The sequence below is a fragment of the Zeus faber genome (assembly GCF_960531495.2).
Source record: "Zeus faber genome assembly, chromosome: 2".
Taxonomy (NCBI): domain Eukaryota; kingdom Metazoa; phylum Chordata; class Actinopteri; order Zeiformes; family Zeidae; genus Zeus; species Zeus faber.
The window spans coordinates 17,867,823-17,885,470 of record NC_137189.1 but is presented as its reverse complement, the minus strand read 5'-3'; the positions used below and the strand labels follow the sequence as shown (position 1 = coordinate 17,885,470).

The 17,648-nt window shown below is 41.3% G+C and overlaps 1 protein-coding gene across 1 annotated transcript; it reads right to left on the bottom strand.

Moving 5' to 3' along the window:
* Nucleotides 1-679: 679 nt before the first annotated feature.
* On the bottom strand, nt 680-17,235 carry LOC307247217 (apolipoprotein B-100-like; the record flags this gene model as incomplete). Its single annotated transcript, XM_080023307.1, has 26 exons — nt 680-1,789; nt 1,891-6,596; nt 7,098-7,471; nt 7,650-7,765; nt 7,874-8,049; nt 8,144-8,316; nt 8,425-8,626; nt 8,718-8,848; nt 8,951-8,995; nt 9,726-9,931; nt 10,052-10,219; nt 10,307-10,510; nt 10,648-10,824; nt 10,981-11,200; nt 11,311-11,522; nt 11,648-11,794; nt 11,949-12,066; nt 12,176-12,626; nt 12,740-12,825; nt 13,203-13,327; nt 13,599-13,751; nt 14,759-14,906; nt 15,055-15,200; nt 15,295-15,407; nt 16,044-16,088; nt 17,181-17,235. 26 exons carry the CDS (start codon nt 17,233-17,235, stop codon nt 680-682), a joined length of 9,807 nt encoding a protein of 3,268 aa, XP_079879433.1.
* Between the last annotated feature and the right edge of the window lie 413 nt (nt 17,236-17,648).

Here is a 17,648-nt window from a genome sequence, read left to right as displayed (position 1 = left end):
AAAGTAATAGGTACACCAAAATGACTCAGTATCCTTACTTATTGTTACTTGTAAGAACAGGGAAATATATGCGTCACAGATTCTATTTTTGTAGATGTTGCATGACTAATAAATTGGGTGGGCATAGTATTGAAATGGCGCCAAACCATTCCTTTGAAAGAATGAAATGTAAAATCCCTAATTCATTTGAGCTTTAGTCAAGCATATTGAACCAGGAGAACAGAGAATACTAAATATTAGGTGAAATCACTATGTCTTTATTCAAATATTACCTCTACTAATGTGGTACTAGTGTAACAATAACATATACTGTATACAGTATAAGCACCCCTATACAAGATAGATTGTGGCATTTTATAATTTTCTAATAAATAGTTTGGTAAAAGATACAGAGGCATTTGCAGTACAGTGTCTTTATTGAAGCGTGTGTACCATTTTGAGCAGATGACACAACAGGAGTACAATTTAATAAGGAAAGATCACAGTCGTCGCAAGATAATAAATGAAGTTAGTTAAACGTATGGGCAACAGGCATCATGGAAAACACTTTTATGGGAAAACTTATTTTGTATTGCAAATACTAAACATATGAATAATAATAATTTAAACTTGATATTGTTCTGTCTCTAAATGATGAATATCCTTGTGAGGAAGGTAGTGGTTAACTCTACGCTGGCATTTAGTTGTACATCAGTGGAAGAGGAATATCAATATTCATCTCCCTGTCACTCACTCTGACAAAGGGCTCGACCTTCTTTGTATTTTCCTTGAGGAACTCAATCACGTTGTTGTGGAAAATGTTCAATTGTTTAACCAGCAAGTCAATCCAGGCCCGGATGTCAGCGTGGAGCTGTTCGATTGATATGTCATCAAAAATATCTTGGAACTTATCACTTACTAGCTTCATGTATTCTATGGCAATTCTTCTGGCCTCGTCGACATGCATCATGACATCTGTCAGGGCAGGGGAGCCAATTACATCGGCGAACACATTCCTAACCCAAGTGGACAGCCTTTCTACATTCTGTGAGTTTAGGGAGTCACTGAGTTCCTCGGCTTTCTTGACTACAACATTCATTAATTTAGATAGCCTGTTACTGATGTCTTCAATTTGAATATCCCCCAATTTCTTAACGATGACAATGACTTGGCCCTGGATTTTCCTCAACGCGATCAGCAAGTCATCTAGAATTTCCTTTCCTTTGACGATGTGCCCAGAGCCGGGGACACTGAACTCAAGCCCTCTGACATAATTAATAGCTGTTTCAAAGATCGATGCAAAGTACCGAGGAACCTTTATCAGAGCCTCTTCAGACACAGAAGCGACAAAGGTGCTGACTTCATGGTAGACTTCAAGTCCGGACATTTTCTTCTCAAACCCTGGGATCTGGAACTTGGTCTCTCTTAGGAATTTGATGGCAGCATCAAGGAAATTTTTGATATTCTTTTGGTATCCTCTCAGGATCACAATAGCACTGTCTGAGAACCTTGTGGTCACTTTAGAAATATCTAATGCTTTGAAATTGTCAGCAGCCCTCTTGAACATTATTTGACCCTGTTCGAAAGAACCCTCAAGATTTCCAGCAAGTTTACTGATTTCATTGTACGTATTGCCAATGGGAGTGGAAACCATTTCCTGGATGAAAGAGACTGTAGGCATTCTCCTCTTCAGGCTCAGCATCATCTCATAGGGCACTTCCATATTCCAAGTTGTCTGGACATTGATCTTCTCGGAATTCATCACAGACATCTTCATGGCCAAGATTTCAACATCATTTGAGGGTTCAGACTGTGAAAAATGTATAAATCAATTAGTAACAGATTACATACTTTATATGTAATAGAATATTCCTTTTAATGGCAAAGAAATGGAATAAAACAAACACTTACCAGGTAGCGGCCATAGAGTCTTCCTCTGACTTGGGCTGGGAGCTTAGTCTGTAACTGGAGTCCAACATGTCCAGCAGATGGAGAAGACACGGAGACGATGAGCCCCTGCTGAGGATTTCCATATATCTCCTGATTCATTTCCATTCTTAATACAGGTAGATTAACCTTAGCTGAATTGGTAATGGAAGCATCCATTGCACCGTTGTGAAGGCTGATGGTGCTGTTGTGTGTTCCTTCCACCATCACATGCTTTACAGACAACAAAGAGGCCAGTTCAAATCCATTGACTCGGTTCAGTGTGGTCGTGCCCACAATATTGCTAGCAAGAACTTCAAGCTGAGAGGATGAGGAGGCATCAAACCTGATGATGATATCACCCTGGTTGATGATGCTGGCGTCGGTTTTGAGTGTGATCACAGCTGTCTTCATTGAGAACTCATAGGTGAGATCACCAAGGGCCGGTATGATGATGTTCCTTGGCATTTTGGGAAGGGTAATTTTTGGCAGAGTCAACTTTGTCAGAGCAGATGGGACCTGAAGAGCAGGCATTGTGATGAGACTGAAGTCAGGCATGGGGACGGTGAAAGAAGACACTTCAACATTTACCACTGGAACCTTGTAGGCAGGCACGGTAATGGTCTTTGGCATCTCAATGTTGTATTTTTCATATTTTGCCTTTGCCTGGACATAGGAATTAGCAAGGGTAGCCACAGCCTTATCTTTACCAATGAGGAGGTTGGTATGAAGAATATTGACATTTGTATTTATGGTCTGAAAGATTGGTTCCATGTCAATATCAATGGTGATCATTTCAGGGTTCTTTGTATATTTGAACTTGGCATCCATGTCAAAGGTCTGCTGAGTTGTGGTCAGGAGCTTACTCAGGCCAGTGTCTTCCCACAGAGAGTAGTCTTCTATTTTGTTGTTCATCAGGCCAAACAATGGCACAGAAATTTCTGGAATGGTTACAGGTGTTTTTAAAACTTCAAGATTTGCTTCTCCATTGATTCGTGTAAAGAAGTGGATTTCCCTCTCACCATTATCTGCTGTAAAGGAATGGGAGTATTTGTATTGGTTAAACCTGGCAAGGCCTGTCCAGCGGGCCTGCTGCACATCCGACTTGACTGTGATTACCACATCATTCTGGAGATCCATCTTTCCAATCAGTTTAAACGGAAGGGTAACCTTGACATTTCCTTTGTTCTTGGCATCAAACATAAGCTCAGATGGGCTAACCAAAGCAAGGAGCGTGTTTGACAGAGTTCCGTCTACTAGTCCAAGCAACTCAGCATTATGAGAAGCAGTTACATCAACATTCAGGTCTTCAACTTTCGCCTGAAATTTCAGCTCAGCCACGCTGTTCTTTATGAAAGGTGTTTCTGTCTCAGCCTTGGCGTCAATTACAACATGGCGTAAGAAGGAGATATCAGCTTTGACATTTTGATTCATTTTAAGGTGGCTGCAGGCAGTTGCTCCAGTGAACGTCGCTTTGAGAGTGTACAAATCAAGGGCTACATCCATGTCACTCTTGTGTGTTGCCTCATCCGAATATTCCTGAATACGGTATTTTTCTTTGCCCTTGTTGTTAACAATTACACTGAGAACACCAGCCTCTAGGTTCGCGAAAGCCTTCTGGTTAGCATAAGCTTCAGTGAAGATGCCAATCAGTGGCATGTTGACCTCATGTTTATAGGTAGTATTTACTGAGGTAGAAATTCCACTTTCCATGGCAAACACTGCATCACTGACTAGCTCTGCTACGTATGGCTCTGTTGTGGCTTTGGCAATAGTTCTAGCATTAGCCCTCGCTGTGAGGCCAAAGAGGCTCATTGTTCCTTGGTGGTCCAGTGTGAAGGCTTTGTGCACTGCCTTGATGTTCTCATTGAAAGTCAAATGGCTTCTCTCAGGCACAGCAACATAAACACTTGCATCCAATGTGTGAGCAAGAAGGTCACAAGTAGATGTGGCCTGTGAGTTGAGGTTCATCGTGAACTGTGGTGTGGCTGACGTTGTCGTGGTGTTCTCCAGATCAGCAGTGGTCCTGAGGCTGTAATTAGGTGAGACCATTCTGAATTCTCCATAGAGTTTTCCAAAACAAGGTATCTTACTCATCTCAACAACTTCTTCCTTCAACTCCAAGGCGAATGATTCATAATCGAATGACTTGATTTGCTCAACCATTCTAATTAAATGTACTCTCATATTATTCATAATTTGCTTGTAGTCAATGGCATACAGTTGATTGACCAACTCTCTCGCTGGTGCCATTATGCGGTTAAGAGTAGGCTGGACATCAATTGATTTGACAGCAGCCAGTGCAGACTGAATCTTTTCCCTGATCCTGTATTGTTTCATAATTACTATGACCTCATCCACAATTTTCTCAATCATCTCTTCAACCTTATATTCGTCAAGTATCTCTTCAATCTTTTTAAGTATTACATTGATCTTCATTGCAATGCCATGTTTCTGCATCCATGCCCTAACGGTTTCCTTGACTGATTTAAGCATTTTAATAACTTCCTTGGTGGGAAAGTGTGCCATCAATCTGCTTATCTGGTTTTCCATTGATTTGATAAAGTCTTTCAGGTCTTGAATAAACAACTTGAGGTCAAATTTGTCAATAACTTCTTTAAGCTCCTTTACTTTTGCATGAACCTTGGCACTGATTTCATATTTGGTATCAAAGTCCTTCAGCATGTCAATGCTGCGGTCTACCAGCCTCACAACTGAAGTCTTGACTTCTTCGATGACTGCAGGCAGCTTCTCAATAAATGGGATCTGGATGAAGTGGCTATCACTGTTTTTGTCATACTTCACAAATCCAGAAACAGAGTAGTCATGGTTCTCACTGGCTCTATTAAACAGGGTTGTAGAGAGAGCTCCTTTCAACTCTACTCCCATTTTCTCAGCGTTGTTGTATGCAGCCATTTCTTGATCAAGAGCATGATTATTAATTTTGGAGTTTACCTTCAGCATCACACTCTGCTCATTAGGGGTCATCATGCTGTTGAACATGTTATTAATGCTGGTCTTGATGGAGGCTCCGTTTTCTAGCTCATGAGTGGTTGAGGCCCTGTGCTCAAATGAGTGCATGAAAGCAAGTGGTGATGCCTTCAGAAGGAATTTGCTGTACATGTCACCAGTCTGCTGTCCATACAGATAGATTGCACCATTTGACTTGAAATTAGCATCAACATTCAGAATAAAAGGTGCAGCAGTGGTTTTAACTGTGCTTTCTAGTTGAAGTGACGGTGCGTTGAGTTTAGCCATATTGTTAAACTTCATGGTCAAACCATCAATTTCTACGTCACTGGTATGTGTTATTTGAGAACCCAGGAGTTTACCGTTGGTGTTGTACTTTGAAGAGAGGATCATGTCAACAAATGTGATTTCATAGGTGTGCTTGAGCTCTTCCTCAGACATGATTCCTGTTGTTGTCCCAGTCAGCTCCATCATGTAAGGCTTTGCCTGCAACCGGGCTTCATTCACAAAGTTGACATCCAAAATCTTCAGGTCATTTTTCACATTGACTGATACGATGAAAGGCTTCATGTCAACTGCAAAGTCATGCTTATAGGAGTTTCTTTCATTGAAGAAATTTTCAGTCTTGGAGCTGAGAGCCAGAGATCTGAGTGTGAGAGCCAGGGAATGTGAGCTATCGGTCTTAATCTCACTAAATGACCCAACAAGGTTGTTGGAAAAGGTCAAGCCATCTTCACTCACTCTAATGTTCACTCTATTTCTGGTGTTAGCATCAAAGAGGCTACCCTTGAATATGCTGTTAAGAGAGACTTCTGAGTTTCCAACCTTTCCGTCGAAATTCATTTCAGCTGTGTTAGCATGAGCAGCCACCTTAGCGTTGATGGACATGGTGGCTCCAGAAGTGTTAACTCCACCATCGAAAACACTCTCAAAGGTCATAGGGCTTCTTTGCGCAGTTGTAGTACAGCTGGTGGTTAGGCCATTCATGTTCAGTGTCACGGTCGATTTGTGAGTGCTATGGCTTGCAAAGATGTTTACTGAGGCGTCTGTATTGATCTCCATGCCGGACGGGTTCATGGATCCAGAAACCAAAGAGTAGCCACGGTTTACTCCATCTTCTGCCTGATTCTCTACTCTGATGATGGCTCCTGCTCTTGAGGCAGTAATGGCTACCTGGCTGTGAATCATTTTCTCATTAGCCTTGGTCACAGAGTCAGTTTGGAATGTAAGCATGGCATCTTTGTAGCCAAAGGTAACCTTTGTTGTATGCTTTATTGGGTTCATTTCCATGTTGGTGTTGGACTGAATCTGGAGTTCCTCATTAGCATAAACTGCCTTGGCTTTGTTCACAACCTCCATCATTGGAGAATTCACCCTCAGTGTGGACTCTGTTTTTGCTTCTTTCTTCATACGTTCAGCAGAAAAGGACTGGGTATACGTAGTGCTGGCGGACATGGATCCAACAGTCACACTTCCATTCATGTTAGCATCTCCAGTAAGCATATCCGTGGCAAGAGAGAACTGAGAGGTCATGTCCAAAGATGTTTGCAAACCCAAAGGGCTGAAGGCCTTGAACTTGTAGCTGCTAGTTGACAATACCTTGTCTGTGATGGCAATGGTTTCCAAGACACCAACAGTTGTCTCCATGAGCTTGTGCTCCAAAGACCCATCAAGTGTAACCTTCATAATCTCCTCTGATGTGTCGCCTATTCCTGCAGCTCCTTTGAAACAAAAGAAACAAAGAAAATGGAAATCAGTAACTTTATATATATATATATACATACATACAGTGGTACCTCGACTTACGACTGCATCTACTTACGACTAATCCAAGATACGAGTGGCAATAGTCGCAAAAATTTGTATCGACTTGCAACCGACTGCTCCAAGATATGACCGTGGAAATTTGCAGTTGGCGCGTTGGCGGCCAGTCAGCAGTCAGTCAGCAGTTAGTCAGCTGTCAGTCAGCGGGCGACCTACATCGTGTGTGCACGTAGTTCGTAGCTTATCGTTATTTTTTTTTATATTTACTGTGTTTGTGCTGTGTATTTTCTTTATTTTCACCCTTCATGATTTCATAATTTATATGGGAAAAATTGCCTCGACATACGACTGTTTAAACATACGTCCGTTCTTATAGAACGAATTACAGTCGTAAGTCGAGGTACCACTGTATATATATTTCAAGCACGTTAACCTTGTATTAAAAAGTATTTGTTTACCTTCTGATTTGAATGAGAGTAGTTCAATGGGACTATTAGCCATAGCCTTGAACTTAGCCAGGTAGCTAAGAGAATCTTTGGTGTTGTTGCCAGCGGAGGCCATTCCCTCCCAGTTGTAGTAGTTGCTCTGGACCTTGGCGGACACTTCAACCATGCCCATGAGCGGTACCATGAGCTGGTAGTCAGCAGGGATGGTAAAGGTGGGGATCTTGATCTCTTTTGAAGCGAGCTCCAGTGCCACCTGAGGCACTGACAGGCGCGGGGTGGTGAGCATTGGAGGGATCCTTAACTCCTGCGATGACTTTCCTCCAAGCGGCAGGGGGATAGTGATGGTCATACGGTCCTTGTTGAACTGGTATCGGAACTTGCTTTCACTGGTTATATAACAGAAATAGAACATTTGTTATGACAACAAATACTTGAAACAAATAAAGTTAATAACCCCCACAAGCTATTAAATACAGATGACAGCAATTAATTTTATTATTGAATTTGAAATGTAGTTCAAGTATTGTCATGATAAATGTGAGTTCATGAAACATGACGACTTACGACTTCATGAACAGATTCTCAGGCATTGTTGGCATTTCCAGCTCGGCCATACTGTTCCTCAGAGTGTGAGCATAGGGAACATCAGAGGCAATCTTGTCCACCCAAATATTGCTGGCCTATTTATAAAACAAAACAAAAAAACATTACATTTCTTCAACGCTTTTGTTGAGGAATGATTCTATCAAGAGTCAGAGAATTTTAATTTTAATTTTATCTTTTTTTACCTCAAGAGCCTTGCTGAAGATGTGGCCGATTTTCATGTCAGTCTTGACCACCTTCTGGTCCATCACATCCATCGCAAGCTCATTCACCCACTTCTGTACAGGTTCAGTGTAAGGCATGAGGGCCTTGATGTCTGACGTCATGTCGGACATGAGCCCAACCTCAGCCTGGTCCTCACCTGAGATTGAAAAATATACACATAAACTTAACAACATATCAAAATTAAGAGGCTCTCATTCACAGCTCCAAAAACCCTGATGTTGACAACTTACCATATTTGAAGATGACAGACTGGATGGAAGAGGTCTCCGGGAGCTTGATGTCACTCTTGATCTCAACGCTGAGACCCTCAGCGGTGTTCATGGTGGCTGTGATAGCAGCATCAGTCTTGAGTGAGGGCACTAGCAGTTGCACCTGCACCATGGCATCAGTCTTGTCCTGAATTCTGGTGTAAAAACACATCACGTGGTCAAACGATTAGCTCCAAGGTTTTGGTGATTGGGTTGCAGTTTCAATGAGGACAATAGTTTACAGGGTCAGCAGGGTTACTCACCTCGCACGGCCGATCAGAGACACCCGGGGAATGTTCTTGTTGGTGATGTCGAGTGTGATAGATTTTCCTTTGGAGGAGCTGTCTGCCATGCCCACCTTGATGCCGGTCTCCACATCGAGGTCAGGGATCTGGACGTTGGTGGTGAAGACATTCCTGTTCCTGTTGTATTTCATCATGATTGAGGCCTCGGTGGGATCAACGCCTAGGGTGACAGAGAATGAAAAATATGATAAATGACTATATATTTATTTTAATCAAAACACTCATCTATTTTTCAGATTAAACATTCATACCTTCTGCTCTGAGGAGCATCTTCAGAGAATCAACCTTGTGGCGGCCTTCTTTGCCTTCACTGAGGAGTTTGTAGGCCATTGTGACGGTGTACTCAGTGATATCTCCGGTGGGCTGGATCTCCAACGCAAACCTATGGTGTGGAGAAAATAAGAGATAGAAATATAGTTTAGAGGAATTTATATCCCTTTAAAGACATTGCCACGATCATCTTTAAACTGTTGCATGAACTTACTTGCTCTTGCCGTTGAGGGGGAAGTAAGGAGCTGCAGCATCAGTGCTGACAACAGGGAAGCGAGTTGTGGCACAAAAGTTCACTCCAGAGAAGAGTGGACTGCAGTTCACATTTGTTCTGCTTTCAGCCATCTCTGGGGGGAGCTGGGCATGGCCATTGTTCACAAGCACCACTCTATTGCTATTCCAGAGAGAAAACAATTATTATTATTATTATTATTATCATTATTGTTGTTATTGTTGTTGTTGTTGTTGTTGTTGTTGTTGTTGTTGTTGTTGTTGTTGTTGTTATTATTATTGTTATATTTGTATCTTATGATACAGTTGTATTTGTATATTCTGTATAAATGTATGTATTTAGCTTTTACTAGTTATTATTTGAGCTATTATTAAACCGTTGCCCCATTTTTTTAAACAGCATACGGTTGCACTAAAGCCATACAATGTAAGCACAACCCTAGCTAATCTATCAACCTGTCTGCCAAGCCTTTTGCGTGTAGAAAGAAAATTGGAGGAGATATTAAGTGTGTCTAACCACCTTAACATGTTTTTTTTAAGGAGTGGGGTTATTACCATTTCAAGTTGTGATTGTAAACAATTTAGTAAAAATTTAGGACTCTGCCCATTTAACCTGCCAAATATCGTCAGATGTATTGGCGTTTTCTTACTCCAAATTAATTTTTCTCAGTCAACAGGTCGATTTCTCAATCATTTTTTTCAAGAATTCTATGCTCGAGTATGTCAATTCTTTGTCTTCTGCTTCTCAAATGCTGTACCTGATGCTGAAGAGCTGGGTGGGGCCTTGTGGGGCAGGGATGGACAGTTTGATCTGGCTCTGTTCCATGGTGAGCTTGGCATTGAGGGCGCTTTGGTGGTACATGTTTGTGTGCATCTCAACAGCAGACGCCACAAACTCAGGGATCTTGACTCCCATCTTGGTCACAAACCCGACACCCATGGATGGCATGAAGGACACTTCCTGCTGTAAATTCAAATGGGAATGGAAAATAGTGCATAGATAATTGTGTTCACTTATTCAAAATGAATGCTGGCTGCACTCTCATTCTGCTATAAGAATGAGGAAGAAAAGCCAGATATTTACCATGTTCGGTGTGATACGAAGCCCTCCCTTTGCACCAGGGGCAAAGGTGCCGGACAAAGCCAAATTCAGGGGGAAGCCAGATGCTGTTGACAAGCTGAATTTGTTGTCCATGAAGATGTAATGGGCGAAAAGTTCATTGTCTGTGTTGGACATCAGTTTCTTCATGGCCTGGCAAAAGAGAACAAACATGTTGCTTGAACTGAACACTTTGTCTTTGTCGGCTATAATGAAGAGTGTGAACAGTGAAAGTCGTACCTCTTTTGGGAAGATGTAGGTGAGGATCTCAGTGTACATTAATGTGTATTCCAAAATGCTTTTCAGTTCGCTGGCCTTGATATAGCCAAGCTCATTGTCCATGATCCTGAGATAGGCTGTAGCCTCTGGAGAGTCGTTAGTCCGGAGGTCTTTGAGCAGCTTGTTGAAGTTGCGGACAATTTCTCCCATAAGGTTCTCAGGCACCTTTGCAGTAGAAGCATCCAATTATATCAGTGATGGTGACATTACAACAAATGAGTACATTCAAACAAATGTAATGAATGAAGAGTAAAGGTAAAAAAGATTAAAAGTAAGAGTAAGAGTGAAAGAATAAAATATACCTGTGGCTTCTGTCCGTCAGCTTTAGGAAAAGCCCATTTCTTCAGGACCTCATTCATCTCAGTTGGCATTTTATCCCCAGTCCAATACAGAGCTTTGGAAATGGTGTCTGGGAAGAACCCGTTCTTTCCAAACAGAGCCTCGATGGTTGGTTGAAAGCCCTTTCCTTCCATGCCGATCTGCAAGTCAGTAAAACAATTAGACACTGGAATAGTGATGATTTTAGCAATGATTTGCTGAGCTTAATACATTTCTGGGGCAAAATGTATTTACTAAAAGTACTCTCTATATATGCTTATTCTTATTAGTTTATGTCATATTTGATTTGATCTTACCTCCCACTTGTTCACAGTGTAGCCAAAGGCCTCCAGGGTGTATTCCAGTAAAACCTCCCTGGGCAACTGGCTGCTGGGATCGAACAAGACGTTGCCCTCAACGTTGGCTTCCAGGTATTTAGCCGCCATTTTTGTTTTGTAGTTGCGAGACATTGTGGTGTAGTCGGTGTGAGTAGTCGTATCCGAGTTTTTCAGGATTTCTGTTATCTGCTTACCAAGCCTGTGGGGGGGGAGTAGAAAAGGTTAAACTAGCCCTGCTGGTGCCATAAAAGGACACTTTCTTTACGATTAGAGTACTAGCACTCCAAAATTGAACAAATCTATTCTTACCTATGGGTCACAGGATCAGAGGATGAGATGATGTTGTAGATGTGAGACGACACAAAGGCCTTGACCTGCGTGTTCTGCTCCTGCTTGAGGATCTTCTTGACCATCTCCAGGTCACTGGTCTCGGGCCTCCTCATAAGTATCAGGTAGGCGGCCAGGCGCTTCTGCATGGCCCCCTTGGCGTACAGACTGACCCTCTGGAGATTGGAGCGCACCTACACAAGGACACAAGTAAGAGGTGAACCCTCAGCATTTCCTTGGTAGGAGGAGCATGTTTTTCCAACCTGACAACATGTATGCATTTAAACTTTTTTTTAATTTGGCATTGAGTGTTGTTTACCTCATCGGTTATTGACATGCGTCTGAAAGCCTGGATGGCAGCAAGCTGGACAGACAGTGTAGTTGTGGGCTGTCTCATGCACTTCAGCAGGGTACCTTTAATAGCTGGATCTGCAGCCTCCATTGCTTTTCCCATGTTACCGATAACCTGAAATTGGGGATTCATTGGAATATTATGTCAAATGAAAAACATCAAACTTTTTTTTTTCAATTCTGGGTAGGGGTTAGTCCTGCAAGGCCTTTGTGCACCCAAGTTTGCCTTGAAGTTCCATCGTTCGTGCATTTCAAACATGGTTACCTACCCTCAGGGTCAGGAAGGTCAGCTCCTTCTCACCAGAGCAGTCTGGACCCAAAATGGATGCTAAGAACTTAGATGCAGCGGTGATCTCAGGGGTGACTTTATCTTCGGTGTTGAACAGACTATTCATAAAACCAAGACTTGAAATTAGAATATTTACAACAGGAAAAAAAGACCACTCATTGTCAACGCAAGGGTTTGGAAAAAAAAACCATGTCAGTTTTCACTTACTTTCTGACAGTGTTGCTCAATGCGAACATGATGGGCTTGCTCTGCTTGTACTCAGCCATAGCCAGCATGTCCTTGACCATAAGGCGGGTGGGGTTCGGGAGTAGGCCCAGGGCGTAGACGGTGGCGTCCACCTCCATGGCGCTGGTGTTGAAGGTCCTCAATGTGGTCAGCAAGGCGCTGGTGCACTGTGGTGTTCCGCACTGGACCAGAGCCTGCCACGTCAGGCTTGTGGACACATCCAGCATTTCGAGGGCAGCGGGGCTCAGGACATCGGCCTCCAGGCCGCGGAGCTCAGACACAAGCCTCTGGAAGATGTTGGCGCGCTGGTGGCCTTGGTTCGTCTGGGCGAGGGTGCTCAGCGTCCTCATGGTAGCCATCACGGCATCCTTGGTCTGGACAGGGGCTTTGTCCTCAGCGGCCTCCAAGGGCAAAAATTTGATGTTGGCCTCATCTGAAAAATAGCACGAAGAATAAGAGCATAGAAACCAGTTAGACTATGCTAGAGACGTTTCTGATTGATTCTATTTTTGCTGCATAGCAAAATTTGCTCTTAGTTACACTTACTATGGTCGAAGATCCTGTCATTTATCTTGTTGCTTTCCCGCAGAGATAGAGTCTGCTTCACCAGTGTAGAAACACCATACTCATTCCTATTTTTTGTTCAAAGGAAGATATTTCATCAATTAACTGATAGTAGCAGAAAGCAAATCTGGTCAAACTAAGTACGGTAAACTGTTTTATTCTAAATATGTTTTAGCTTTTTGGGAACATTAGCCATTTTGTATTTTGCCACGTTCAGTTTCTCAGTTTCCCAAAGTTTATCGAAACCTATAGATTTACCATATCATTAAATTTGCCCTCAGTCATCGACACAATAAGAGCAGAATTGCGAAATTCTCTCTTTATGTATAGACTGGAGGTATTTTGTGTCCATTGCCTCTTTGGTGGAATGGTTGATTTCAAATCTCAGGATTTGGGAGGGATGCGATGAGATATAATTGTTTGACTTTAGTCTTCACAAACGTACTCGTGGGAGAAAGGCAAGAGGATGTGCTTCTCAGTGCAGGTTCCAAAGGTCATGTGCTTCTTCAGGTTGTCGAACTTGTAGTTGCAGGTCTGGCTGCTGCTGATCATCTTGGCCAGAGGGTAGTGCTGGTGGTAAGGAAAAGACATTCAGTGTTTGCAGATGACCAAATACTATTCTCTAATGAACATGGTATTTCTGAAGAGAGCAGAGCTTTCACCAGGTAAGCTTTCAGCTAATCTATACAATCACCGACATCCATGCAAAGGTCATGTGGTCCAACTCATTGCTTTATTACCAGAAAAATAATTCTAGCGAGTGCATCATGCGTGGTTATTATTTTTTTGGAATATTTTTTGCATTGCTTTACTTCCCTAAAGGTTTTGAGTAAACTCTTACCATGCCGGAGATGAGGGCCAAGGGGCTGGTGTGCTCCTTCTTGGCGGCGAAGGCGTCGCATTTGGATAGGTCCCGGTTGACTCTCACATTGGTGGCGATGTCCGCTCTGGAGTTAACGAGGTACTCAGTTTCACAGAATCCGTGTACGGTGGCCTGAAAATAATGTAAGGCATCGATCGTGAAAACAAAATACCCAACTCCGACATGAGTTTCAAGGTCTTTTTCATGAGTTTAAAGGGTTTTTGCTTTTTGCTCCGTTTAAGTGATAGGCATGTGGGGTCTGCAATCACAGGAAAGTAATGGACAAAAAATGTTTTTCCCTGGTCTGCTTAAAGCAGCATTATGTAACTTTTGATATTTGTGTCCCTACAGTTTCTGTGTGCAATTGAACTTTCACACCACTGTTGTAAAACTCGGTCTGGTGTCTGAAAAGAAATTATTTTACCAGAGAAATTTAAACCTTATCAGTCACATTTTAATAACAGTCTATGTTACAAAGACAATTACAATTTACACCACATCTTGACCGGAAAGTTTCTTATTTATGTTTTTTTTATATATCAATTTTACCAGGCAAAGAAACAATAATTACTGGAGCATCAAGCAAGTGACGTAGCGCCGTAAAGCATAACACACTTTTCCCGCGGTTTCAAACCCGAACACAAATGTTACATAGTGCAAAACAGGCGTTCAGGGGGTGGGTGGGAATTAAAGAGGTACCATTCTCAATATTACAGTGTACCATCAAAATTATTTTGAAGCTGTTATTTTAAGGTAAAAAAGTTACACCATGTTGCTTTAATGGGGTTTTCTGTCAAATTAAACTTTACATCAACCAGATAATTTGATCTATTGAGCTGCAGAGATTAGGCCTTGTTATGGGAGAACAGTCATTGCCATCATCTAGATAAACTCATCGTGGACTTTGCTCCGCAGGTGACGATTGCCATACTGAGAACACGCTGTTACAGTGTTTATTACCGCCCACAATTGGGTGGTAATAAATTATCTTTTTGGTTGCACAACTTGTTTATCTGCAGACACATTCCACTTCACAAACAACATCCCTCTGTCCCCGGTGACTCAGACCTGATCAATCGATGACCTCTGTACGTACTGAAGATATACATTGTGCATGTTTCAGATGAGCCAGCACATACCATGATGTTGTTCTTCTCCTCCTCCAGAGCGGGCACCATCAGGGCGGAGATGATTCCCCTCTTGACATTCAGGATGTTGGTTGGCTCGTCCTCCTCGGGGAACAGCTGGACGTCCTGCTGGCCCACCACCATAATCTTCAAGGGGTTCCTGTAAAAACAAGGACAAAGTTATAACTTCAATTGTAACTTCATAACTTAATCACAGCCAAATGTTCAAACTTTTCAGATCTCACTGTTGTCTCTGTTTAAGACATACAATGAATTAATTAAATGTCATAAGTCATGCTGTGTCCTACTTTGCCATGGCAACTTTGAAGGCCTCTGCACTGGCGGCCAACTCGAACATGGGGGTATTCTCCGCATCAAAGCCCATGACCTCGCTCAGAGAGCACTCCTTTGTGCGGAGGATGAAGCTACACGTCTGGGGCACGTCCATCTCAACCTGTTCAACAGAAAAGATTACGTTAAGATGATTTTCTTATTTTTAATTTTTACAAACGTATTGGCGGTGCACCAGCTAAGCCTTTGACGCCCACCTTGCAGGAGATTTTGGGTCCGTTCTTCAGATGAGTGGCGCCATTCACTCCATTTAGGGTCTCAGCTTCGTAGTCATACACAAACCTTTTGAAATTCTTGAACCTTTTGGCCACTAAAAATAAAAGAAAACATATGTAAATCAAGTAATTTTATTAGAAGTTTGATTCAGTAAGTTCAGATTTAGATAGATGGATGGGTGGCAATGAGCAAAAGACCGAAAAATAGAAAAATGGGAATACGGAATAAGATAGAATATACAAATGATAATAATACTAATACTATACTAATAATAATTAAAATAAAAGACATAAGGATATAACATACAAAATGATCGTATAATAATAAAAAACAATATAATATACAAAATATGAAAACTGTACACAATTCAGACTAAAAAATAGGAAAATTAGGAAATTATGTCATAAATATATGTGAAACAGAGTGTATACAGTGAACCTGTGAACATTTGACTTTGCCCCTAATTAAAGAACCATGGACTCTGGTGTGACCTCAGAATTTCTAAAATTTATAGTGTTTGTTGAGTCAGGGAATATAGTGCACTGATAATGATGGCTGAGCTCATCAATTAGGGTACAAAGGCTAGGCCACACATCCTGATGAAGTTCAGTTTAGCTTTACACTGTAATTTTACAGTGATTTGGATTTTCCGGCTGTGTTGTTATAGACAGGTCAATGAAAAAAAAAAAAAAAATGTCACAATGTCTGCGACAAATACGTAGGAACTTACAAAGGCATGTTGGAGACTGTCCTTCAACATTCCCCATATCTCGCTCTGTAAACGGTTAAAAAAACAGTGTTGCCAATTTCGAAAAGCCACAAACCTACTGCTTACTTAAATGGAATGAAACGATTATAATCATGATGTGTATTTACATTTTTCACAGGAAAAATAATTCTTTAGGTAACAACAAAATCGAGGAGCAACTGCATATTTTCACATCATTTTACTTTCAATTTAACAGACTGTCAACTGTAGTTGATTAAATGTCAACTGTAGTCAAGTGTAGTTTCAAATTACTAAATTTTGAAGGATATTCATTTCTATGCCCTTCATATGATAAAAATAGATCAAATTAAAAAAAATGTATTCTAAACCTCTTATCTCTAAATAATAACCAAATGGATCAAATATAAACAAAATACCTTCACTTCTATAACTTGAATGTCTAAATAATAAACAAATAGGTCCAATATAAATAGAAAAAATGTCAATTCACCACCTATAATGTCTCATTAATAATGACCAAATGGTTCAAATAAAAACAGAAAATATTTCAGTTTTACACTTCCGATGTCTAAATAATAACTATATAAGTCAAATATAAACATAAAATATTTCAGTTCTACACCTCTAATACCTAAATAATAATTAAACAGATCTTGCGGCTGCCTGCGCAAGCACCTCATGTCAGTTGTGCACATTTTAGGATTTTTAGGATTTTTGGAGCTTATTGTGCGTAATCACAGGGCGTAATGACATTTCAAATAATAATAACCAATGGATCAAATAAAACAACACAAAACAAAAAAAACATTAAATTATATACCTCTAATGTCTAAATAATAACCAAATACATCAAATATAAACAACAAGAAACCTTCAATTCTATCTCTCTCATGTCTAAATAATAACCAAATCGATCAAATATAAACAAAATAAACTTAAATTCTACCTCTTAATGTCTAAATAATATTCAAATGGATCAAATATGAATAAAAAAACCTTTAATTATGTACTTCTAATGTCTAGATAACATCCAAATATGTAAAATATAAAGAAATAAAACTTAAATTCTACCTCTCTAATGTCCAAATAATAACTGAAACAACTAATTTCTCCAATAGATGAGCCTTCAGTACTTACGGGCTAGGGCACAGGTGCCCACCAAGAGCAGGAGGCAGAGCTTAGTCGCCCCCATTGCAGGCCTGCAGGAGCTTGGGAAGCTTTGGGGGAGTTATGGGAGTCCTCCTCTTTCCGTGAAGACTAATCTTTGTGCTTTCACCCGCTGGCTTTTATAGCCCTCCTCCGTCTCCTCCGCCTTACTGTATGCGATCATGGGCGCTTGAAAATGTGTTGCTCCCATTCCAAAGTCTAAGCTGTCTCTGTAGCAGTGGCAGGCCAAAGGTACGAGCATTTCACAAACCTGCCAGACTTATCTGTCAGCACTCGATGCGATGAGATGCTCTGATTGCATTAAGAGGCCTTTTCTTTTCATCGTGATTCAGGCACTCAAAGCCCTGGACCAAATGAGACATTTTGAACATTCTAGGCAGTGGCATCGTCCGGGGTGGGCGTCCCGGGCTTCAGCCCCCAATGTTTTATGAATAGCCC